Source organism: Bufo gargarizans, chromosome 3 (genome assembly GCF_014858855.1).
Source record: "Bufo gargarizans isolate SCDJY-AF-19 chromosome 3, ASM1485885v1, whole genome shotgun sequence".
NCBI lineage: Eukaryota > Metazoa > Chordata > Amphibia > Anura > Bufonidae > Bufo > Bufo gargarizans.
Genome location: NC_058082.1, coordinates 102,515,674 through 102,542,520, shown reverse-complemented (window position 1 = coordinate 102,542,520; position 26,847 = coordinate 102,515,674). Strand labels below are relative to the sequence as shown.

Sequence of the window (26,847 nt, the reverse complement as noted above, 5' to 3'; positions counted from 1 at the left end):
TCACTGCGGTGGGGCGGACTGAACGCAAGTGTGCGCTCAAGATCAGGCCTGATCGGGCGAACACTGCGTTTTTTTTTTGTAGAGCCTATAGAACATGTCCTATTCTTGTCCGCAATTGCGGATAAGAAAAGGCATTTTCTATATAGTTCTGGCAATGTGTGGATCCGCAAAATGCAGAAAGCACATTGCCGATGTCCGTGTTTTGCGGATCGGCAAAACACATACAGACGTCTGAATGGAGCCTTACAGGGGGGTGATCAGGGAGTCTATATGGGGTGACCAGGGGTTAATAAGTGACGGGGGGGGAAGGTGTAGTGTAGTGGTGTTTGGTGCTACTTAGAGAGCTGCCTGTGTCCTCTGGTGGTCAATCCAAGCAAAAGGGATGCTGTTATCAAAACAGCATCTAATATACCTTTTGGGGGTTAAAAAAATAAAAATAAAAAAAATTGCATCTACAGCCTGCAAGCGAATGATCGCCGCTGGCAGGCTGTAGATCCACTGGTTTACCTCCCGATCCTGTGTGCGTGCGTTCACAGGAAATCTCACCTCTCGCTAGAGGACGTGCCGGCACGTCCAGGAGAAATAACAGTGCCGCCGCCAGGACGTATTCCTGCGTTCGGCGGTCCTGAGGTGGTTAAAAGCAAAGAAATTCAAATTTAGAAAGTTTTTTCAAAATTTTCAGGAAATTTTGTATTTTGTTTTAAAAATAAAAGGTAAAACATATTGACCCAAACTTACCACTAGTATGAAGTACAATGTGTCACGAAAACCACTAACATGAAGTACAATGTGTCAAAAAAACTATTTTAGAATCGCTTGGATAAGTACTGTAAAAGCATTCCCAAGTTATTACCACATAAAGTGACACATCAGATTTGCAAAAGTAGAGTGTGGCAGGAAGGTGAAAAGTGTCTGGAAGGGGTTAAAAAAAAATGGAAGCATCCACTGCTTTGGCCCCAACACCAATTAATTAAAGTCTATGGGAGAAATTAATGCCCCCCTTTGGCGCATTCTGCTTTTGCAACTTTTTGGGGGTTTTACTCACCACTTTCCAAAGTGGCCTTGCTGGTCTAGATCTCCGCTTTGTTGCATGGACCTGCAAAGATGCACCACAAATAATAAAAGGCATGTGCCTCTTAATAATTGTAGTGCAGGGGAGCTGTTAAATGAGGTGTCCAAACTGCCGGTGTTGATAACCGTCCAGTTTGTCAGTGAAAACTATAGCCAGAACTCAGATGCCATTCACGTTAGGGCCATTTTTCACGGACTATTGCTAGGAGACAATATGGACCAGCAGTGCATGTGAAAAACATGCCACATGGAAATCAGTATGGGTACTTTTTCAACTGATGGAATATGGACATAGACACGTGACAAATTTTGATTTCCACCACATAGATTGACAAAGAAAAATAATACTAACGCACCCAGATAGAAATGTCAAATTGCTGCAAAACAGCATACAGTTATGTCTCAAGCAGATATGTAAAGGATTACAGATGTGGTCTGAATAGACACTGGGCCGTGCCCTAAGGTATAAAGTGGTTCCCCCACTGCACCATAAAAAGGCTTTCATAGGCTACTTTTGGGTAGAGTACCTCTTCCTAAAAGATTGTTCACTGCTAGACATGCCTCTACGACACATTCAAAGCCATTTTTCCCTCTTGACAGACTTTGAAAGGGGGAACATCACTGGATTGAGAGACGCAGGATGGACATGCTCTGTTCTGACCTAGCTGTTAGGAGCAGTGTTTATTTAAGGGCATGCACTCACACAGAAAACAGGCTTCGAATGGCCCAGACAGACCACCTATAGAGATGCTTGGTTGATCCTTTGACAAGCACGAGCATCTCCCACAGTTCGGTTGACCACCACCCAGACACCTGTCTCTGCCTGGACTATTTCCAGGCACTTAGCAAAAGGAAATATGGTGTAATGGCACCCATTACGTGTCCTGCAGTTGACAGTCAGCCGCCGTCACCTCCGTTTGCACTGGTGTTGTGAACAAGAAACCTGGACTGCCACAGGCTAGAACCTTATCGTCTATAGCCAAGAATCCAGTTTGTGGTGCAACAACAGTCGGGTTAAAGTATGGAAGCCAGGTGGTGGGTATCTCAATTCTGCCTTTGCTATGGAGTGACACACTGCCCCAACTGCTGGTGTGATGATTTGGGGAACCATTGCCTATCAAAGATAGTGGTAATGAGGGGTACACTAACAGCTCAAAGATATGTGCAGGACATCCGGTGGCCACGTGTTACTTCGTGGCAGGGCTTCAGCAGGATAAAGCTCGCCCAAACACAGCAAGGGTTTCCCAGGAATGTGTCTGCTGGATTGCTACACTTCCTTGGCCAAATTTATAGCTAATCAAACGCTAGCTTTGGTAGCCTCTGAGTATGCAGGATCCATAGGCCCAACATTTATGGGGAAATGTGCTGCAGGATACCATACAGAACCTGCATGCCTCTTTCTCATTTTGCATCCAGGCTAGAGGTGGTCGAGCATTCAATTGTACATTTTTTTTCCAATAAAGTTCTCCTTTCTCTCTAATATTGTAATCACTTACATATATCCTCATTCCAACAACTCCTCCTTGGTGCATTTTTTTTATTTTTTATTCTCAATGCGTGTATTATTCACACTGGCCATGCTCCTTGATGAGATTTTTCTTTCTTGAACTTAAGATCACTTTATCAAGGGATTTGATTCAACTTTGTCCCATCTGCGCATTTATGGCATATCAATAGGATATAACACCCAGGCATGGTTATTTTCAGAAGTCCTACAGCAGTGAATGGAGAAAGCCAAACATGCACAGCCTCCTCTCTATTCATGGCAGGCACCCAGTCTTGAGATAGGTGCAGTTCTCACCTTTGGGACCCGCTGCTATAGGACATTTCTGGTATATCCTATCAATATGCCATAAACATCCAGACAGGAAATCCTTTTAAGGCCCTTTGACACAGTCTGAGGACTCAGGCCAATAAACGGGGATGAGCATTGGTATGAACACTCACTCCCGATAATTGCCTCATGTTTATTCACCCAAAGAACAAATGATTGTTCACCAGCAAATAAAGAAACGGCATTGGCACAAACTATCGTAGTAAAGATCATTCAAGCTCTAATCATTGCTGCATGTAAATGTTGCTAAAAAGCAGCCAGTGACCGGGAAGGAACGTCCATAGGAGCATTCGTTCCTCATCAGGGCTGTGGGAAAGGGACTTTAGTCAATAGCAAGGAACATTTCATTGCAGTTTCTCCTATGAGTCATGGTCAGATGTAAGTAGTCTTTCTTCTATAGCAAATTCATTTCATCTATCGGGTATTTTATAACATAAAATATAGAAGTTATACATACAATGAAAAATGACCTTCATTTAAAAAAGTAATCTTGCACTACAACCACAGAAACTGAAATACAATGAGTTACGTTTTGCAGATCTCCAGCATAAAAAACATCAAGCTCATATTAAAAGAAAAGGTTTCTTTTACTGTACTATACATAAATCCATGTTATCACTGACATAACTGAAAGGTGTCATTTGGCTTTTCCCCTTTAAGGAAATTTGTATCAAAACCCGCAAGGTGGTTTCAATTTATTAGAGATGGAAACAGTGTATCCTGGTATGTATATAAAACGCTAACAAGCATCACTTCAGCAATGTACTTGGGATCAATACTGCATGGCCTCACTATTACGGATTATGGCACATTGAGTGAACAACACATACGAAAGCCACACAGTCTCGTAACACCTCCATACAAATGACTAATGAGGTCTTCTTTAAAGTGCAGGTGGTGGGACCCACACACGCTCGTGATTTTTTTTTTCCACTAACACTTTGGATATGAATATATAAATACTCCCGGAGTTGATGCACTTGCCACTTGAGAAGTTCCTTGTTTTTGTTTTTTTTTCTTAGCAAATATCTTCAGATATAAAAACAAGTAATATGCAGAGACCCAGATCAAGGTAGATACAGATAGATTAAAAAAAAATTAAAACACAAAGTCTTCTCCCTCAAAGTACAAGCGTCCAAGAACGGGAGAAAGCAGCAACGTTCCCTTCCTAGTACAGTATATAGTTGGTCACTAGAAACTGAGGGAGGTCCTTTCACAATTTATGCCGGATGTACTTACCAGAAACTGTAACCATTTATTGATATAAAACCCTCACCCACCACTGCAGATCTTCCTCACAATCACAGAAATGTTAGAGAAAGTTTAGCAGCACTTTGCAAGTCGTCTACAGTGCTTTCTTCCACGAGTGGAAAATATACCATGACTGCCCCATCTTGTAACGTATGGCAGTCAAATCTTGTGCAAATGCCACTTGGAGTGTTTCGAGTTTAAGGGGACATAAAAAATAACCTATGAAAGGCAAGACTCCCACCCCCTCTTGATAACACTTGGACCAGGGTGGACAGAAGTGTGGGGAGAATGTGTGTGTAGAAGTTTACATGAGGGGAGGTATATTACACACACACACATACACATAAAAAGGGCAGTTTAGCTTTTCACAGCTTCTTTTTCTTTGCTTTCTGTGTCTTCCGGGTAAGCGTGCCAAGTCAATCGCTCCTCATAGAATGCAATTACTATCTGTGGACACTTCACATTGGCTTCTTTTGCTAGTACCAGATCTGCTTCATCAGAATCCTTCCTGCAATGCAAAACAGGTAGGTGGCTTAGGTTCAAGGTAATTACTATGACTATGCCAGGGCTGGCCAACCTGCGGCTCTCCAGCTGTTGTTAAACTACAATGCCCACCATGCCCTGCTGTAGGCCGATAGCTGTAAGCAGTCTAGGCATGCTGGGAGTTGTAGTTTTGCAACAGCTGGAGAGCCCCAGGTAAGCCAGCCCTGCACTATGCAGTGTTATAAAGTAATCAAGCTGGATTTACATGTGCTGACTGAGTGGCCGATTGTTGGGACAGAAACGTTCCTTCCTGACAGTCGGCTGCTCGTTTAGTGAAGGAGACTGCACATTTACATGCAGCGATCTCCTTCATTGTATGAGGACGAGGGATTGCTATTACCCTCATACAGAATCATGGTTTCTGCTTAGCAGATCATTGTTTAGACCACACGATCGGCTGCCCAGAAGCCATGATCAGTGGTGCCTGCATGAACGACAGCATCACCCGATGAATGAGCGTTTCACTCGTTCATCGGCGGCAAATTTACATGGACAGATTGTGGGGAATGTAGTTTATTGCTGCCTGGAGAGAGTTGTGTTTCTCACAGTCCTCTCCATAAGCTGAATGATCACTCATCCTCATCTCTTGCCTGCACTGATCACACATATTGCCGCAGGCACAGACAGAGATAGCGCAGGAGCCCAGTTCTCTCAATGATGACAAGGTCCTCTAAGTGGTATTGTCTTTAAAGGGGTTGTCTCTCTTCAGGAAACTGCATTTATCATGTACACAAAGTTAATACAAGGCACTTACTTAATGTATTATGACTGTCCATATTGCCTTCTTGATTCATTTTTCCATCACATTATACGCTGCTCATATGCAGGGGTTACGACCACCCTTCAATGCAGCAGTGGTGGCCGTGGTTACACACTATAACAAAAGGTGCTGGCCTCTCTGGCGGACAAGACTGCGCATAGGCCGGCGATTGCAGGGTGGTCGTAACCATGGAAATGAGTGATGTATAATGTGATGTAAAAATGAATCAAGCCAGCAAAGGAGACAATATGGACCATACATTAGTAAGTGCCTTCCTTCAGTTTTCTGAAGAGAGACAACCTCTTTACGAAAGCAGTCACGGGGTCTGGCACTGCTGGACCACCTTGTCTGCAGACTGTAAGACACAGGCCGTTTTAAGCAAGTTTTTTCCTTTTAAAAAGTAAGCCTTATAGTTAGTTTAAAAAAAAAAAAAAAAAAACCTCAGCAGCTCTTCACTAGTCTAATAGTTGTGAAGGATATATTAATAAACACTTATTACTCTATATAGCACAGCACAGTGCGGCACATTCCTAGGGCCCGCTTCTTCACCCCCCCCCCCACACAGAACCATAGCATACCCAAAAATGTACCATAATAGTATAATTGTTAGATGTACAGTCTACTTGTCCATTTTCGCATATGGAAATTACAGAGAGAGGAGCCCCAGCTTGGCTGGATATGCCAGCCTACACTTACCATTTCATTAAGAACATGAGCTCACCACAGGAATCTGTAGCACCAATAATCTTTTCAGGCTCAAGTCCCCTTTCAAATCCTCGTGCAATGTCATTGCTCTGCAACAGAATTTAAAATTGAATAAAATAAAATGCATTGCAAAAAAAATAAAGCTGTGTCACAGCACCTAAGTTGTAACTAACCATGGAAGCATACTTTCTTCACTTTAGTCCTGCACAATCTATGGGCTGAGGATGAAACAGGTGAAAATCACGTATGTACTGTTCTGGTATCAAAGGGGTTGTGTCATAAACCCCTGCATATAGGTAGGGTTCTACAGCTGGAGCCACAGTGATCAACCTATCACCAAAGGACTACAATTACAAAACTGTCTCATACAATTTCTTAAGGGGTTGTACTGAGGACAAATATAACTTTGCATTCACAGTATGAAAGTTAACATATGGCCTCACCTCTCTTCTTTGCCTTTTTGGCCGAATGTCATCACTTCCGGCTTTTCTTTTGGGGGCTTCTGGCTTGGATTTGGGTTCATCCTCTCTACACTTCTTGTACTTTTTCATAAATTCAGAGATCAACTCTGGGCAGTCCAGGTTCTTTTCAGGCTCCCATGTGTTGTGTTCTCTGAAACAGGAGAGTAGTTGAGAACATTAGATCAGTAGAAACCTCAAGATAGGACCTCTAATTTTGGACAACAGTAACCCTTCCCATTATCCAGTGTCAACTGGAACGGGGACTCCTCCTGAGTTTCAGGATTCTAGAGTCTGAACATGTTTCCCAACCTGACTGCAGGTTAATTGAACCAAACTCACAGCATCATACATCCCTACATGGTTAGGTCTATGCCATCTTTGATGCCAGTTGCAACAATTCTTCCTACTAGAAAGGATTCATGATCTGATATGGGAGTTTGCTTTAAGATTGAGAAAAAGCACCTCTTGTCCTTGGGCTGCGCAGACCCTAGCCCCATCAAAACAAAGATGCAGCTCAAAGTTGGCAAGATAATGAAAACAAATACATTATATAGCCTATAGAGGTTAATCAAGTACTCCCACTGGACTTGTAACTTTCTGATGGAAATCATTGTGTGTTCTGGACTTACAAGTTATACTGAAACATTTTACACAAACTTGTATATCTGCTCAGCTCCTCTGGATCCATAACTTCTAAAAGAGTTTTCCAGGCATGCACTGTGACCTGTGCAGAGGTTAAGAAGGAGCTGAAAGCCGTGATCTCTCCAACTGTGAATAGTGGCTCCTATGTTTTCAGGTGACTGGGGTTGAGCTGCACCTAGGCCACGTGACGTGACTGATGGTTGCAATGTCACTGACCTAGGGTAAGCTGCGAGAAGTGCCAGGGCTTTCTCAAACAGCCGATTGGTGGGGATCCCAGATGTTGGACCCCTACCCATCAGATGCTGATGACCTATCCAGAGGATAAGTTACACAAGATTCAGATAACCCCTTTAACTTTCTCATTCAGACTATCACTGCAACCAGAGAGAACCCGATGTAGTGACTCAATTAGAGAATCACCCATTACACTAATCAATGCAATGCTCTTTTGTGGGAATCTTTAGCTAGTATCACTGCCTGCATTAGACTGTTAAAAATAGAAAATAATAATAACTTTATTCATATGTTGTTAAAACAATATACAATTCATCCAGTTAATGGAAAACAGGCAAAAAGGAGGACCACTACCTATACCAGCGATTAAGTGCTAAAAAAAAGAGAGAGGGGCACTATTACTGGCAATAGTATATATCTATTAGGGGCAAACTTAATCTGTCTGTACCCCCTTCCAATTAACCCAGATAAAATGTGGGTGTGGAAGTGTATAGATAGCTGCTAGACAGATACTCTAGGGCTAATGCGTCTCCCTCTCTTGCAGCGCTCTACAGATTGACCAGGTAATACTTGTAGAAGACCTGGTCAATCTCGTCTGTACTTTTTCTGCAAAAGTCTGGGGTAGAAAGAAGCAAATAACACTGCTTCTCTGTGGCTGCTTGTCTGTTGCAGCCCTCTGGCCCGTTTAGCTTTCGCATTTTGTGTGCTCATATCGCATCAGGGACTATAGCGGTGAATACAGCTATTAGTTCCCGTTATTGGTTGGGCAGATAAGTTCCAATAGGTGGCTAATATATTTCCGCCCCTCTTGGAACTCTCTAGGAATAGGGTGTGCTCAAACAGACCTCAAACTAGTCTTTGAAGGGGGCCACCGGGCGTACTTCGTGGGGGAACATATCTATACCCTTCCACACCCACGCGTTATCTGGTTTAATTGGAAGGGGGTACAGGCAGATCAAGTCTGCCCCTAATAGAGATATACTATTGCCAGTAATAGATAGAGGTGCGCCTCTCCTTTTTTAGCACCTAATCACTGGTATAGGTAGTGGTCCCCCTTTTTGCCCGTTTCCCATTAACGGGATGAATTTTATATTGTTTTAACAATATACGAATAAAGATATTTTCTATTTTTAACAGTCTAATGCAGGCAGTGATATATTCTAATTTATATAGACGGCAACAAGTGTATCTTTATCTTGGCATAAAGAAGAAGAAGCGAGAACAATAGAGCCGTCATACAGATACCTTTCACAAACCCCTTTAATAGGCTGCTGATGGGGTTACTTACTCTGAGAACCCCTTCCATTTAAGGAGATATTCTACTTGTCCTTTAACTACTCTTCGATCAAGAACTTTTTCTACCACATATTCTTCTTCTTCTGAGGAAGAGGAGCCGTCGGACGCTTTGGCAGTCTTTTTTCCCATGTTGTTACTGCTATTCTCTCTCTCCTCTAAACAAGCAACGAAAATAGGAGATTATTTTATAAGAGCAAAACAATCCAGGTAACATAATAGAAGAGCGAAAAAAGCTAAATCATTAGAAAAATAAGCCAGTGGAGACTTGACTGTTACTCTTGAAGATTAGACTCCAAGTATCATCAGAAAATGGCATAGTAGGGCAGACACAACAGGATGGCGCTTCCCCACCCCCACAGAGAACTGTAGAAACTCAGCATTTTTTATTTTCATTGTCTGTGAGCATATGGAACATTTGACGTTTTACATTGGTTGTTGTAGGAGGAGATACATATTGACCATTCTGCACCTGTCCTCTGTGTGATAAGTTCCTTGGCTTGCCTTCACTACCACACCCCAGATGTAATATGACATACTGTGGGGCAGAGCGGATAATACAGTGTGACCAAACTAGACAGTCTATAGATGTGGCAGTGGTTCATGCTGTCTGGGAATGCCGAGTACACCGAGTGCCGCCATCTCTGGCAGTACCATAAAACTGAATGGAACAGAGGTCACAAAACAAAAGCAAAAACTGTGTGTATGATGGTCAATTGTACGAAATTTTATTTTTTACATTTTTCAATACCTATATGGTATATTAAAATGGTACCATCATAAATACAACTTGTTTAACAAAAAATTAGAAAGCCCTCAAAACGTTGAGAAAAAAAAAATATGGCTCTTGGAAGGCAGGGAAGAAACAATGAAAACTGGCTGTGGCGCCAAGGGACTAAGGGCAGATTTATCAAGGATGGAACTCTCGCACGTCAGCCTTGATCTCCCGCTGGAGTAAGAGTCGTCTGATTTACTAATACATTTGGCGCAGCTGTGCCCTGCGCCAGAAACTGTGGTGTACCCCAGCTAGGAGCTGGCACAGACCTGAGCTATATGTTTCAGGCGTAAGTTACAGTAACTTAGGTGGCTGTGCTAAGCCCCGTCACCCTTTTCTAACTACTTTTGAAAAATTGCGAGCTTAAAAAGTTGCAAATTATGGCGCAAATATGGGGTGCGCCATAATATGCTACTTTTTGTACACCACAATAGTAGAGTAAAAGCCTTAGTAAATCTGTCTGCTCTCCTTACATTTCACTTGAAATCTTTTCTGCGCTCACAGACTTTGCTGCCACTGAATTCTGGCAGATATGCTGCAGAGTTTCCACGGTGTAAGAACTGCAGAGGATCCGGCCCTGAGGGGTCGTACCCTGACCCATACACACCTATGCCCTGTTAGGGTACTTTCACACTAACGGCAGGACAGATCCGACAGGCTGTTCACCCTGTCGGATCCGTCCTGCCGCTCCTTCCCCATTGACTATAATGGGGACGGGGGCAGAACTCTGGCACAGCACGGCAATGCGCGGTTAGAGGCCGCCAGACAAAAAAAGTCGGACATGCAGTACCTTTAGTCCGGCGGCCTCTCGCCGTGCTGCGCCGGAGCTCTGCCCCCCGTCCTCATAGTCAATGGGGACGGAGAGGCAGTCCAGCGGCACGGAAAAATAGCGGCAGGACGGATTCGACAGGGTCCGTCCTGCCGCTAGTGTGAAAGTACCCTTAAAGGGAATCAGTCACCTCTCCTGACATGCTAGATTTACTCCATGCATTCTCCAAGAAAGGATAATTGTGGAGCATCTTTTCACATGACTATGTTGTGCGTTTCCTACTAAACATTTATGAATGAAATGCCAGCAGTGGAAGCAGGAGCAAGGGTGCTCAGAGTGGCTTGGCCCACCCTTGGTGCACTTAAAAGGGAAACTGTCACCTCTACTGTGTTGCCCTCACAGAGGGCAGCATAGTCTAGTGACAGACCCATCGATTTCAGCGGGCTGTCACTGCCGGGCTAGTATTCCGTTCTTTTACAGCACTCACAGGACGAACCATGCAGTGAGCACCAGTGCTGCGAGAGAGATGAGTCCGATGAGATCATCAGACTCATCTCCCTCACAACGCTGTGGAGGTTCGGCCTGAAAGCAGGTGGTCTGTCACTAGACTATGCTCAGTGATGGCAGCACAACAGAGGTGACAGGCGCCCTTTAACACATTTTCTTCACTAGGGTAGGTCTGCCTTCTCCATACATTATAGCAGAGCCTGGCTCTTCACAGAGGCCAATTGTATACTGCAAGCAATAAAATCCAAATTATTCAGTCCTGTCTGATGTACACAGTAAACTAGAAAGGAAAGCTCTGAAGCTATAATCGCCCTAACTTCTAACCATAGCACACATGACCTCTACCAAAAAGTTCATTTGTTCCCATCTCTATTTCTGTCCAGCCAGGACACAAAGGGTTAAGCTGGATCTCCCCCCTCCTCCATCTGGCTGTAAAGCTGCACTGAAGCAGAGAGAAGAGCTGCAGAAGAGGCTGAGCCTCCCTTCCCCCACAGGTTGGTGGGGGAGGGAAAGGAAATCTATACAGCAAGTACAGATAAGCCTCTGGTGAGGACAGAGCAGCTACATAGCCGAAAATCACACACGTGCCACACACAGGCCATGGCGACCCCAAACCAGAAAAATACTATCTATTGTTATGTATGCATCCAGGGTATGGCCACCAGGGTCAGAATTTACGCCGCTCTGGATTTTCACGCTTTTTCATAGCAAAATTTGCAACAAAGGCTACTTTCACACCCGTGTTTGGTGCGGATCAGTCTTGTGTCTGCACAGAAGGATCCGCACTGGTAATGCAAACGCTTGTATCCGTTCACAACTAATCCATTTGCATTATTCATAAAAAGTCTAAGTCAAAACAGATCCGTCTTGACTTACATTGAAAGTCAATGGGGGACGGATCCGTTTTCAATTGCACCATATTGTGTCAGTGAAAAACGGATCCGTCCCCATTGACTTACATTGTAAGTCAGGACGGATCAGTTTGGCTCCGCGTCAGACGGTCACCGAAACGATGCAAGCTGTGACCATCTAAAAAACGCAACGGAGACCAAATGCAGCCAAATTAATGCATTCTGAACGGATCCTTATCCATTCAGAATGCATTGGGGCTGAACTGATCCGTTTTGGGCCGCTTGTGAGAGCCCTGAACAGATCTCACAAGCGGACCCAGAAACGCCAGTGTGAAAGTAGCCAAATCTGTGTGTGTTAATTTCTAATAATTCACCAAACAATATACCCAATATTACACAAGTGTGTGGTCCCAATCAAATGTAACCACACCACTAATATATAGTAACTGACATCTTTACTCAAAATACATCTGTAAAATATTACAATGACACACACTACCGGATGATAATACGCAATAAAAATTGGATCCCGATGTGGCAGTAGGCGGCGGGACAATAGCGGCACAGATCACATGGTCAAAAAAACATAAGATAAGAAAAAATCCACATGATGAATCAGTCCCTCCTTGCAACTTCATGTCTCCAATACACATGCCATCAAAGTAAGCGAGTCAAAATGGCTATGGGAGGTGCTAAGGCTGCGTTCACATCAGCGTTCAGCCTTTCCGTTATAGAAGCAGGAGAACGGAAAGGACAGATTCGGCATATAACTGAGCCGAATGGAGCCTACGGACCCCATAGACTATAATGGGGTCTGTTAGGTTTACACTCAGATGATTTTGGAGCAGAGACAAAAGTAGTACATGCAGGACTTTTGTCTCTGCTCCAAAATCATCTTCTGAGCGTAAACCTAACGGACCCCATTATAGTCTATGGGGTCCTAAGGGCTCAGTTATATGCCAAATCTGTCCTTTCCGTTCTCCTGCTTCTATAACGGAAAGGCTGAACGCTGATGTGAACGCAGCCTTAGCACCTCCCATAGCCATTTTGACTTGCATACTTTGATGGCATGTGTATTGGAGACATGAAGTTGCAAGGAGGGACTGATATTCATCATGTATTTGAACCCATGTGGACTTTTTCTTATCTTATTACAATTTTTATTGAGTATTATTAGCATGTATTGTGTATCATTGTAATATTTTACAGATGTATTTCGAATAAAGATGTCAGATACTATTCATTAGTGGTGTGGTTACACTTGTTGATTTCTGCAGATCAATTTACGCCGCAGTGTTTTTGAGCCTAACCCAGGCGCGAATACAAGAGGCAAAATATCTTTGATTCCCATTTCTTTTGAACCTGCTCCTCACTTTGGCTCTAACAACTGCATCAGAAACCACATATTAAAATGTATTTTCATGCGAGCAGAGCGCACAGCATCTTAGACTAGGATGCTGGGAGTTCCTCACATGAACCAGTGTCAATCTGTAAAATGCAGCTGTTAGGTCTAGTCCAGATTTCTGTGTCACTTTCACATCCATTTAAAAAAGCATCCGTGTAGGATCCGTGTTTGGTCCGTTTTTATCCTCTGTGTCATCCGTAATCCATGGACACTGCTCAGCTGAAAGTTAATTTTCAAAACATCTCCTATCAGTCTTCAGTGAAAACTTGACAAAACATGGACGCCATCTGTGTCGTGTCCGTGATTTTCATCGGCCCTTAGACTTCAATGGACGTTTGGTCCACATCACGAGCCAAAGTAGTGCATGTCTCCACATTCAAGTCAAAGGGTACGTGTGCTGTGTGCAGAAAACGCAGACGGCGAACGTCAGTGAAAGATGGAAATGTGGACGAGGCCTTACACTGAAAGCAACCCAAAACAAGGTAGGTACATGGTTCATGATGGCAGCTGCACATTGACATATCTAACCAGCACCGGGCGATATAGATGCCCATCTTGACATGGGTGGACACATGGAGGTCTTAAAACTGGGAGGCCCCTCTAAATAAGCGCACAGCATTAGAAAGGTATTGCTCAACAGTTTAAAACAGCGCTGATCTCCTACTAAACCATATTATCTCTCCATGTGCTTGATTTTATTGGGTACACACACAGAACGAAATGTCGTGGCCCGATCCATGGCAGGCTGTAGTAGCCTACCTGCACAAGATGTGGATTATGTGCGGTTTTTCTGTGCAGTATAAGGGTCCATTCACACGTCCGTTTTGGTGTTCCGCATCCGTTACGATTAAAAACGGAACGTTATGCGGATCCATTCATTTTCAATGGAATCCGCAAATAATCGGACAGCACTCATGGTGCTCTCCGATTCCGTTCCGTGGGTTCCGTTTATTCGGATCCAGGAAAAAAATATATACCCTGTCCTACTATTTGTCTGATTTTGTGTTCTGTCATGCCATTCTAGTCAATGGATCCGTCAAAAATGCAGAAGACATGCTAAAAGCATCCTCATGTCATCCAGATTTTCGGATCCGCAAAAAACAGGAACGTTTATCTGGAAAGGTAAAAATACTGACGTGTGAATGGACTCTAATACAGTGCCAGCAAAGTGAATGAGATGTGACAAATCTCCTGTACCCTCTGCTTTTTTTTCCTGTGCAAAAATTGACCCGCCGTGGAGTTTGAAATCTGCAGCTCGTCAATTGTTCCTGCGGGTTTTTCATCTGGATTTCACCCATTGCATAGGGGTGAGATCGGGGTAGTTTGGTGCCGAATTTCTCTTTTGAAACCGGTGTCCAGGTACCCTAATGGAGGTATACTCACCTAGAAGACATAAGGGTCCATGTACCTGACCTTGCCTTGTGCAGCAGTCATTCTAGAAGTGGGTCAAAAAAACAGGGCCCTGTCTGTACATTGTGTGAAATCTGTATGACGAGGTCAGTATACAGGAGGTATTGCCATCTTACTCAATGACAAGGGGATCTCCATAATAAATGAGGTAAGTCCTCACAACTGTATCATGATGCAGTCCATTGTGTTCATATAAGGCCTCATGCACACAACCGGTCCGTTTTTTGCGGTCGGCAAATTGCGGATCCGCAAAACATGGAAGCCACCCGTGTGCCTTCCACAATTTGCAGAGTGGAACAGGCGGCCCATTGTAGAAATGCCTATTCTTGTGTGCAAAATGCACAAGAATAGGACATGTTCTATTTTTTTTTGCGGGGCTACGTAACTGAGCAACCGATGCAGACAACACACAGAGTGCTGTCCGCATCTTTTGCGGCCTTTTTGAAGTGAATGGGTCCGCACCCGAGCCGCAAATACTGCGGCTCAGATGCGGACCAGAACAACGGTCGTCTGCATGAGGCCTAAATGTGTGAATATCACAGATTCCAACAGCTCTGAACAAACCGTGTACAATAAAGAAGAGTAGGATGACAGAAGCTCTCATTTCATTTAACACCGCCTGTCGCCTCTCCATGCAAACCAAGGTCAGGGGCCCCTGTTCTCCGGATAAATAAGGTTTCCGTCTGCCATAAAAATCAGGGATAGGACTACTCCATTAATGCTAACAGCGCCTCAGAAAGCTGCTATTTAATTTCCTCAGTGCTTGCTGCTTTTAGCTCAGCTCCATTAGGCCACAACTGTCGATGACTACGGCTCAGCTGCAGTGCCTTCAAGGGTTCTCAGGTAGTCTAAGACACGCCTCCTGTCTAATCATTGGCTCAGGCCACTGCTCTCCTTCCCCCTACAGTTCTGCCTTTTCAGATTGTGTTTACACAGAGCAGCCAATCACATCAGAGACTAACCAGGAAGTCAGTGCATGGACAGCAGATTAGGGCAGAGTGATTATAAAAAAGTACTGATAACTAAACCAACAGAGAGAAGAAAAAAAGAGGACACATACTGAGGGTAAATGAGTCTTCGGGAGAGCCTTTTAAGGGTAATTTCACACTTGCGGCAGAGTGATCCAGCAGGCAGTTCCATCAAAACGTATGCCAACTGATGCGTCCTGATCTGTCTTACAAATGCATTAAAAAGCCAGATCCGTCTTTCCGGTGTCATCCAGAAAAATGGATCCAGCGTTTATTTTTTTCACCTTTTATTTGGTCCGCGCATTCCGGTATTTTAAATGCCGGATCCGGTGTTCTGTCAGAAAACAAATTATCAGACTCCCTTACACCCCCCCTGAAAGTCACGTGGGGTAAGGGAATCTGACGATTTAAGGTTTTCTGACAGAACACCGTCACTAATACATTCCTATGGAAAAAAATGCTGGATCCGGCATTCAGGCAAGTGCTCAGTATTTTTGTCCGGGGATAAAACTGACCAGTTCTTGTCCGGTATAGAACCCCTAGGACGGAACTCCATGCCGGAAAAGAATAACGCTAGTGTGAAAGTACCCTAAGCTAAATGCATATACCTACACAATACATTTTTTTTATGAAAGCCAGAGGCAGACATACACAGCTGCTTGCTATATAAAGGAAATAAATTAGAGGGAACCTGTCAGGATGAACATGTGTGTGATCTGCAGACTGATTTATAGTTCTATAGAAAAAGATTCAGTAAAACATGTATTTTATACATTTATATCCCTGCTCATTCTGGGCTCTGAAGTCCAGGAGACGGTCCTATCAGTGATTACAGCCTTCCCCCTATGACTATGTATACAGAGATAGCTGTCAGTCACTGATAGGACCGTCTTCTGGACTTCAGAGCCCAGAATGAGCAGCAATTTAAAGGAATGAAATTCAGGTTATACTGTATGAACAAAGAACAAATAAAATAGCTCTAATAATAATAGTACTAACCTAGACTCCATTCCTTATGGCCCTCCCCTTCATAAGAGTCAGTGACGACACCATTGAGGAACAGTCATTGTGATGTCCCTTTCCACAACAACCTCCTGGACTGTGTTTTTGGTCTTTAGCCTTCATCAGGGTGAAGTTAGGCCAGCATATAGCAACTCCCCTGTAACATTAAACCTGACTGCCTCGTCGGATTGTCTCTCTAGAGTCGGCAGTAGTTTCTGTTTGGTGAACAAATCCAGAACGCACTGCTTAAAGGGGATGTCCGTTTATCCTATATTGATGACCTATCCACAGTGCTGTGTTCTCATCACTGCCCGCCGTCGGCAGTACAGCTGCGAGCAGTGTAATTACTGCTCCTCCGTCCCATTCAGTTCAATGGGACAGCTCCCTCCTAGTCACAATGTAGAGAGAGCGAGCAGGTAAACAGTCAGGAGAATACAACGCTCATACGATACAACTAATCAGCGGGGGTCCTGGGCGCCAGACCCTCGCTGAGTGGATATTGATGACCTATCATGAGGATAGGTCATCAGTATAGGAAAAGCAGAGAACCCCATTAAAGGGGTTTGCCCCGTGACTTTTATACTGATGACCTATTCTCTGAGTATATCATGAGTACCTGATCGGCGACGGTCCCGAGTGATCAGTTGCTTGGGGGTCCTGGATGATAAGCTGTTTCAGAAGGCACTGGTGCTCCCATTGTATTTGTGGTTGTGCTTGGTATCACAGCTCCATCCCATTCACGTTAATGGGGCCGAGTGGCACCTAGGCCATGTAACGTCACACAGCCTAAGCTGCAGGAAGACAGCGGCGCTACTTCTCTAACAGCTGACCAGCAGGGGTCCTGGGTGTCGGACTCCCACCGATCAGATATCGATGACCTATCCAGAGTATAGGTCATAAGTATAAAACTCTCAGAAAACCCCTTTAAAAAGGGATTATCCAATTTAACAAAATCTAAGGCTACTTTCACACTTGCGGCAGGATGGATCCGACAGGCTATGGATCCGTTCTTCCACTATTTAGCAGTGCCGCCGCTCCATCCCCATCGAAAGGCCGCCAGACTAAAAGTCCTGCATGTCCGACTTTTTAGTCCGGCGGCCTCCCACCGCAAACTGGCATGCTGCGCCAGAGCTCCGCCCCGTCGCCATTATAGTCAATGGGGACGAAGCGGCGGCACGGCGAATTAGCAGGACGGATCCGACAGGGTGAACAGCCTGTCTGATGCGTCCTGCTGCAAGTGTGAAAGTACCCTAAAGCCTGTTCTTTGGATAGGCCATAAATATTAGATCACCAGGGGTCTGACTCTCCACACACCGACGATTAGCAGTTTGAAGGGGCCACAATGCTTGTGTAAGTGCTCGTTCATGATGCTGTAGTGGTAGTTCTAAGTAACTGCACCCTTGTCCCAGTCACTTGAATAGGATAAGGCTAGGTCTACACAACGACATTTGTCGCGCGACATTTTGTTGCACTAATGTTGCGTAACAATTTGTATAATGGCAGTCTATGGTGTCGCACTGCAACATGCAACAGTCGTAGAAAATCCATTCGAGATGGATTTTTATGCGACTGTCGAATCGCAGTCGCAGCATGTTGCAGTGCGACACCATAGACTACCATTATAAAAATTGTCGCGCGATATTAGTGCAACAAAATGTTGCGCTACAAATGTTGCAGTGTAGTTGTGCCCTGTCGCACGACTTATTGTCACGTGACAAATGTCGTCGCGTAGACCTAGCCTAAGGCTACGATACTGAAACCATTACAAGAAATACAGCAGCGCTCATACAAGCATTGCAGCCCCTCAAACCAGTGATGGGCGGGGGTGTCGAGAGTAAGATCCCACCAATCGAATACTGATGGTCACTTATTTTACAAAACTGGATACCCTTTTCATTTTTTCCCCTAGGACAGGAGGCGAGAAAATGGTTGAACACAACCTGATTGAATACAGTCAAAGCAGATCATTTCTCACATCTACAATTATCGGAGTCTGGATCTGGAAAAAAAAACATCACCATATTAAAAAGCATTGAAGGAAACCTCTAGCCAGTATGTTGTACCTGTAGAAGCCTCAGTGACGTCCATTATCTACGTCGGATAGGGGTTGAGCCGGAAAACTTAAGTTGTAAAAGAAAGAAAAACATTTGACAGATATACATGTGAACGGTATCAGGACATCAGATTTGCAGTGGCGCTCCAGTTTGGAGCCATTTTTAACCATTATATGTGGGAATTGCATTACGATACAGGAGAGTACTGGTGCAGGCGAGTCGCAGAATACTGGCTGCTGCGAACAGCCACTGTATAACACTTATTGGAGCGACTTCCGCACCAATTCCCATCTGTATTACCCAACGTGCTTGCACATGCACGCAGCTGTTATACAGATCTATAATACAATGCCTATAGAAAACTAGGAGGCCATATTGTATCTTCACAAGCCGCTTTCATAAAAAGGCACGTTCCATGGCATGCTGTGTCGCCCCTGGAAGCATTCCTTTTAGGGAAATATATGGTACCACATATGGCGGCACACACAATGCCTACAGCTCCACACCATGTGCCAGCGTACAGGCTCCTGGCTCACCTCTCACAATGCAGTTCCCAAATAAAGTAGTTAAAGAGGCTCCATGCTAGAGCTCCACTTTAATAGACATACAATAAAATACATCTGATATGAGAATTGCAGTTTTAATAGCAAAATCCTGACTGCCACGGCCTATGTCTGCCCTAAACCCAGACTTCTACAATGACGAATGAGGTCGTAACCTAATCAAGTCCTGATAGTGAAGTATCAGCAGATATTCCCTGTGGATGTAGTGTACTGAAACTATGGATTACATTAACGTATCGTCTACCCGTAGTCTGGTTTTACCTTCCTGTAAACCACAAATAAGTCAGCTTCTATTCACAGTACGTTTAACATGTGAAAGGCTTTTTGGGTGGGGTAAAGATGCCCCCCCGGTGGGGTGTAAGCAGGGAATGAATGCAACTTGTCCAGAACAACAGACAGGGCCCAACCACACACTTTCCAAGGACACTGATCTGTAATGAGAAAGACCCGATATTCTCTACAGAACAATACACCAAACCAGCAGCCGGCACGTCTAGGCTAGCACGTGGGACGTATAACAAAGACACGGAGACGCCATGGCGGCCGCACAAATAGACCTACGTGTGTGTCCACAGTGGTGTAAGCGGGCCTACAACTGAAATGCAATTCATAGGAAGAAAAACACTGGGCACCACTTTACATTTATACTGGGTGCAGTCCACGTGCATCCAATAACCAGTATAAGAAACAACTAAGCACATGTTTACACACTAACACCAAAAACCACGATTATAATACATGCAAATCTTTATTATTAGGAGCTAACTGACTAAAAACAATTACAACCAGAACATATAGAGAAATCTCCACATGCAGTCCTAGGTCAGATGATTACCGAGAATCCATGATATAACATAATATGCCAAGGTCGTGGGCCATAAAAAAATAGGACGATCAAATCTCTCACCCCTTGATTATAATAGTTAGAACATGATTAGAAATGTATCATTCATTCCAAAATCACATGTGCAAAAAATGACAAGGGTAAAGTGCTAAGTGCAGTGAAAAAGAATAAAATGCGAGTGCCATAACTGACGTATGGAAGGTGGTACAATCATCACTGGGTCTCAGTAGTAGTGCCACATTCAGGCGGTTACACATGTGGCACTAGTACCGAGACCCAGTGACGATTGTACCACCTTCCATACGTTAGTTATGGCACTCGCATTTTATTCTTTTTCACTGCACTTTACCCTTGTCATTTTTTGCACATGTGATTTTGGAATGAATGATACGTTTCTAATCATGTTCTAACTATTATAATCAAGGGTTGAGAGATTTAATAATTTTTGGTCGCAATTTTGTTTGTTTTTCGCCATCATGTTTTCCTCTTTTTTACGACCTGGGCATATTATGTAATATCATGGATTCTCGGTAATCGTCTGACCTAGGACTGCATGTGGAGATTCCTATGTTCTGCTTTTAATTGTTTTTAGTCGGTTAGCTCCTAATAAAGATTTGCATATATTATAATCACGGTTTTTAGTGTGCGTCTGTAAACATGTGCTTTGGGGCATTTTATAATGGTAAGGGAAAATTCATGGCCATTCTGCGTCAGTGTGCACATCCGTTGTCTGGCCGCCTGTTTTGTTAAGGCTACATGACCATGTGTGTTTTGCGGTTCGCAAACTGCGGATCCGAAAAAAATAAAATAAAACGGATGCCATCCGTTTTTTTTTTTGCAGATCCGTTGTAACAATGCCTAAAATGGACAATAATAGGACATGTTCTATTTTTTTTTTGCGGGGCTACGGAACCAACATACGGATGCGGATAGTAAATGACGTGCTGTCTGCATTTTTTGCGGACCCATTAAAATAAAATGGGTCCGCATCCTATCCGCAAAAAAAAACACGGAACGGCCATTAAAACCAGATGGCCACCAGTACATATAATAACCCCATTGGTGCTCCTGTATATATGTCCTCAGTGGCAATAATAATGTGCCCCCCCAACCTCCTTAAAGGGGTTTTCTGAGATATTTTTATTGATGACATGCCTCTGGATAGGTCATCAGAATCTGATCGTTGGGTGGATCCAACACCAAGTGGCCAGTCAGTGATTTGAGAAGGCACCAGTGCTCGCAGTTGCACTGCGGCCTTCTTGCAGCTTTCCCTAGGCCATGTGACGTTCATCGGTCACGTGGCCTAGGCACACCTCAGCTCTATTGAAGTGAATAGGGCCGAGTGTGATACCAATCACAGCCGCTATACAATGTACAGTGCTGTGCCTAGTGAGCTGAGAGACTACTGCGAGCGCTGGTACCTTCTCAAACGGCTGATTGGTGGGGGTCCTGGGTGTCAGACCACACTAATCAGATACTGATGACCTACCCAGAGGATAGGTCATCAGTAAAAATATCTTAGAAAACCCATTTAATTCCAACAAATTAAAATATATATATATATACTACCCTTATCCACTTGCACACATTGGGACACTCTCCTCACTGGAAGCCCCAGGACCTCATGCTCCCAGCGTCATGTCCTGCTGCGTCCAGTGTGGAGTGAGAATCCCTGCGCATGCAAGTGGATGAGGTATGTTTTTTTTTTTTTTTTTAACACCGTGTACCCACCCAGATGCACTCCTGTCTAAACAGCCAAATTCTGCTAACAAAGGCGCAGTGTGAACAGCCCTTTAAACTGACACCAATATTTGGGTTAGGGAAATTACACTGTGAAGAGATGCAGCACTATATAAGCAACAGAAAGAAAAAAAAAAAAAAAAAGACATACGGCACAGAGACTGAAGTACTCCGAGTACCTGGTGTAAGCCGGACTTCCTTTGTAACTTGTCGTACACAGTGCGGCCCTGCAGTATGAATGGTAATACTTCAATGTAACTATGCATATAAAGTATGGTGAGAAATATACGTCAAACATTCAAGTCTGTACAGAGCCTTACAATACCATATCACATTTCTAGCCACAAGCCACTGATTTATTTATTTTACTCCCAAAACCAGGAATGGATCCCAGCAGGGAAATGGAAGTAGTCTTACTCTGCTGGGATCTGTCCCTGCTTCTATGGGAAGAAAGAGCCCAGCAGGACAGGAACCTGTCCCGTGAAATCAGTGCGGCACTTACCATCAGGACCACGTCTGACCACGCTGTTTCCAGATCTCCCTAAAACTGCTTTACAGAAAGGGCTATGCTGGTAATTTGAAGTTATCCCCTATCCACAGGTGATAACTATTAGGCCTCATGCACACGGCCGAGAGCGGACCGTGGAAACCCGGCCGGGATTCCTCCTGACAGCATGGGTGCACAGCGTCATTGGTTGCTATGACGCCGTGCGCTTCATGCAACCGCTCCTGTACAGTAATACACTAGTATAGTGTATTACTGTACAGGAGCGGCTGCATGAAGCGCACGGCGTCATAGCAACCAATGACGCAGTGCGCCCATCCCGTGTGTGGAATCCCGGCCGGGTTTCCACGGTCCGCTCTCGGCCGTGTGCATGAGGCCTTAGTGTGCATGAGGCCGGGGTCTTACAGCTGGGACCACAATTACAAGAATGGGAGCCGCATACCCTGCAAGGCCTCCCCCAAAAATGAATAGAGCGACAGGTCGAGCATGCACGCTGCTGCTCCATTCCTCTCTATGGGGCTCTATGAATAGAGCAGCAGTGTGCATGCTCGACCTGCCGCTCTGTTCGTCTTGTGGTCCTGCGTGGTACGGGGCCCTGTTCTCGTTATCGGTGGGGGTTCCAGCAGTAAGACCCCACTGATCTAATAGTTAACCTCTATCCACAGGATGGATGGGGGATAACATCCATTTATCAGAATACCTTAAATACAGCTTTATTGCAGTGCTGCCTGTACCATGGTGCGTGCAAGCAGATTCTCCCCAGGGGGTCCAGGTGTTCCATCCAGAATATAGACAGTTAAACTTAGGGCCCATCGACACGTACTGATACAAAGGGCAATGATTACAGATCATTGTCTGCCTGTTCTGCTGCATTTGCAGGCAGCAATCATGTTTGCTGTATGAAGATGAATGATCGTTACTATGATTGTTCACCCCCATATGGATTCATTGTTTGCCGGAAGCATGTCTGTTTACACAACGATATCACGTGCCGTGTAAACGAGGAGTCATCCGTCCGACAAGGGTTTTGCTGGTTTATCTGGTCACCGGCTGTACATTTACATCGGGCAATTATCAGGAACAAGCATTCACACAAACATTTGTCCATGATAATTGTCCCGATCATGGGCCCTAAAGTGCACTACAGGATCCTTGGTGCTCATTTCCATCAGCATGCTTACATGGGGCTCTGCAAACTGAATGGGGGAGGAACAATCACAACTGCTTTCGTTCCTCCCTCATTAAGTTCTATTGATTATCAGCAGCACATCCCTGCTGCAGATATCCTGATGAAAGGTGACCATCTGCCGACCAACGAGAGTCCGCTCGCTCATCAGATGCTCAATTATGGACGCTCATTCCCAATAACTGGCCAGAAACTCATGCTGTCTAATAGGGCCGTTAGGCCACTGTCACGTCTGTTATTTCCACACATAGATGAGGTAGAAGGGAAAGATCTGCTCTTGTTCTGAGTTTTGGCTCACAATCACTAATCAAACTGACTGCGACCGAGGCCTTAGGGCCCAGTCACACGGCCGTAGGTGGGCCGTTCTGTGCATTGGGGACCGTAATTTGCCGTCCCCAATGCACGGGCAACCTCCGTACAGCAGCCGGGATGAATCCAGACCCATTCAACTTGAACGGGTCTGCATTTGTCAGTTTCTCAAAAAGATAGAGCAAGTTCTATCTTTTTACGTAAGGGAGGTACGAAACAGAATCCCACGGAAGCACTCCATAAGGCTTGCGTAGTGTTCTGTGATTCCGTTCCACATCTCCGGACCCATTGAAGTGAATGGGCCGTATCCGTGATGCAGAATGCACACAGAACGGTGCCCGTGTATTGCACATCCACAAATGTGGTCCGCAATACGGCAACGGGCAGCACACGTTCGTGTGAATGAGCCCTTAGGGTCTTTATATGGTTCAAGTGATCTGAATTTAGTTCACCATACAGTTCTATAGTGGTCCCGTTCACTTGAATTTCAGGGGTCCGGGTCGTACAGCCACTTTGCTGTTAATGAGGCCTCAGACAGTGGGGCATATTTACTAAGACAGGTTTTTAACACCGCTTAGGCCAGACATACAAGAGCGAGGTCCCCTTCTGACAGCATTATAATGACCAAGGCTAGTTTCACCCGTGTTAGGCCCCTTTCACACGAGCGTGACAGATTGGCTCTGGATGCGTTCAGTGAAACTCGCACTATTTTGCAAGCAAGTTCAGTCAGTTTTGTCTGCGATTGCGTTCAGTTTTTTTCCGCGCGGATGCAATGCGTTTTTCACGCAGCCCCATTCACTTCTATGGGGCCAGGGCTGCGTGAAAAACGCAGCATATAGAACATGCTGCGATTTTCACGCAACGCAGAACTGATGCGTGAAAAACAACGCTCATGTACACAGACCCATTGAAATGAATGGGATAGGATTCAGTGCGGGTGCAATGTGTTCATGTCTCACATTGCACCCGCGCGGAAAACTTGCCCGTGTGAAAGAGGTCTTAGGGCTGTGGAACTGAAGGTCCATGGGATAGAAATGCCTATCCTTGTCCGCAAAACAGACAAGAATAGGACATGTTCTATTTTTCTTGAGGGGTCACGGAACGGAGCAACAGATGCGGACAGCACACGGAGCGCTCTCTGCATCTTTTGCGGCCCCATTGAAGCGTGCATGAACCCTTAGGCCTCTTGCTCACGACCATATTCCCTCCGAGATACACGGTCTGTGAGTGGGCCATATGTCCCGGAGCGGCATACATCATGCGCACAGCATCATAGATTACAATGATGCTGTGGACGTCGGGCCGTCCGTGGAGTGCGGGACCAGCGTGCACAGCATCATTGTAATCTTGCCGGATCTCCTCAACACTAGTGTGAAATTAGCCTAATTTATATTAGGCCAGCTATGGCAGGTTTTCAACTACATTTACACCAGTTTCCAAGTGTAAAATGAGTACGTTTGTCAGCCCAACCAACTATATTGTCACACTTATTAAATATAATGGGGTCCGTTAGGTTTCCACTCAGAGGAAGATTCAAAAGTCCTGCGTGCTCGACTTGTCTCGGCTTCAAAAATCTTCCTCTGAGCGGAAGCCTGACGGACGCCATTATAGTCTATGGGACCCGTAGGCTCCGTTCAGCTCATTTTTGTGACAAAGCCGTCCTTTCCTGTAACGGAGCAGAACGCCGCCTTAGTAAATGTGCCGCAGTGTGTCTAGACCTGCACCGGATACTTACATCTCAGGCTGGGGCCCACTTACAACTCTAACCCTAGATTCACCACATTGTATGCATATTAGGGAATGTGGAGCAGAGAGCGCCATGCAGCAGGGGCACACAGTCTGAGCAGGACGCTTGGAGGGAAACGATGGGGCATGCTGAAATCTATCAGTCTGATCCTGATTGAGCAGAATTCTGGGCACTGCCAGGCTGCCAACTTAGTCAGTGATAACCCAGGGTGTACGGTCAGTGTAAGCCTTGTGCAAGATCTGCGTGTAATAAATGTGTGACCCCGGACGCCATCGCTGGGCTCCGACTTCTTCCTTCAGCTCCTGCGATAAGGATCGGCTTCCTCCATCGGAGTCTACTACAGGCCTGTTCACACTGTTTTTGGAGGAGGTTTTGAGGTATATCTTTCTGTGGATTTGAACAGACTGGAAAACAAAGGAAGGACTTCACCTCTTTCCTGCGAGCTCAAAAGCTGCCTCGAAACCTCCTCCAAAACGCTCAGTGTGAATCAACCCTATCAAGGACAGCTCTGGGCCAAACCTCAGCGGCACATTTCCATTGACTTCTACGGTCTATACAAAGGTAGCAGGTCACACGACAGCAGACCCCACATCATAGGGTGATACAGACGTGTAATTCAAGCCTTGCCGCTGGGTCTCTATAGAAATCAATGGAAACCTGACCGGCACGCAGGCAGTACGTGTAAGGGCAAATACACACAGGGCAGACATTTCTGTGACTGCGTCATTCAGGTGCTTATTGCCATAACATACACATGAATGGAACAAAACAGAAATCTGCTGCATGTGAATAGACACAGACCTGCAGCTACCGGCACATCTTTCCATCACAGGCCTGGAACCTGTGGCTCTGCAGCTGCTGTGGACCATGTTGGGGGTAGTAGTCCTGTAGAGAAGCACTGAGGTCTGGGCACACGGATCACAGAGATGTACATACACACCTTACGGACAACACACGGACAGCAGCAGCTCCCTACTCTACCCGGCCCCCCCTCCTTTCAGTCACGGTCTCCTTTCTATTAGCCACGTTCACAATAGACTGTTTATTAAAGGGGTCCCCTAGCTCGTGCTACAACCAGCGCGGACGCCTCCAACTCACCTTTCCCAACGAGACCGTGCTTAAAACCAGCCGCACCGGAATGCCGCTACCGGAGAAGGCTCTGCGCAGCGACCAAACCCCGCCAAAAACAACCCGAGGCGCGCATGCGCAGAACCTCCCCCAGTAGAACCTCCTCCCCCCAACGTAACCTCCTCTCGAGCTTAACAATACACTAAAAGATTCCCACAGCCCGGTTGTGACGTCGTCTGCTTTCATTTAGGAAAACCGGGGCGGGCACCCGGTCATAGGCCTACAGGGCCGCACGGCTCGCTTTGTACCCTAGTTACAAAGGCCGACTGTTCAAACCGTTGAGCGACAGG

General features: G+C 45.2%; 1 protein-coding gene across 2 annotated transcripts; it reads right to left on the bottom strand.

Moving 5' to 3' along the window:
* Positions 1 to 3,309: 3,309 nt before the first annotated feature.
* Positions 3,310 to 26,826, bottom strand: CBX5 (chromobox 5). Of its 2 annotated transcripts, none has more exons than XM_044287594.1 (7): positions 26,528 to 26,826; positions 21,834 to 21,909; positions 18,545 to 18,601; positions 8,790 to 8,952; positions 6,608 to 6,776; positions 6,156 to 6,253; positions 3,310 to 4,664 (listed from the first exon to the last, which is right to left on the bottom strand). In XM_044287594.1, the coding sequence occupies exons 3-7, from the start codon at positions 18,567 to 18,569 to the stop codon at positions 4,514 to 4,516; spliced, it is 606 nt and encodes a 201-aa protein (XP_044143529.1). In that variant the 5' UTR covers positions 18,570 to 18,601; positions 21,834 to 21,909; positions 26,528 to 26,826; the 3' UTR covers positions 3,310 to 4,513. The 2 variants fall into 2 exon arrangements, with proteins under 2 accessions (XP_044143529.1, XP_044143528.1); XM_044287593.1 differs by having other exon boundaries at positions 21,862 to 21,909; positions 26,528 to 26,824.
* Between the last annotated feature and the right edge of the window lie 21 nt (positions 26,827 to 26,847).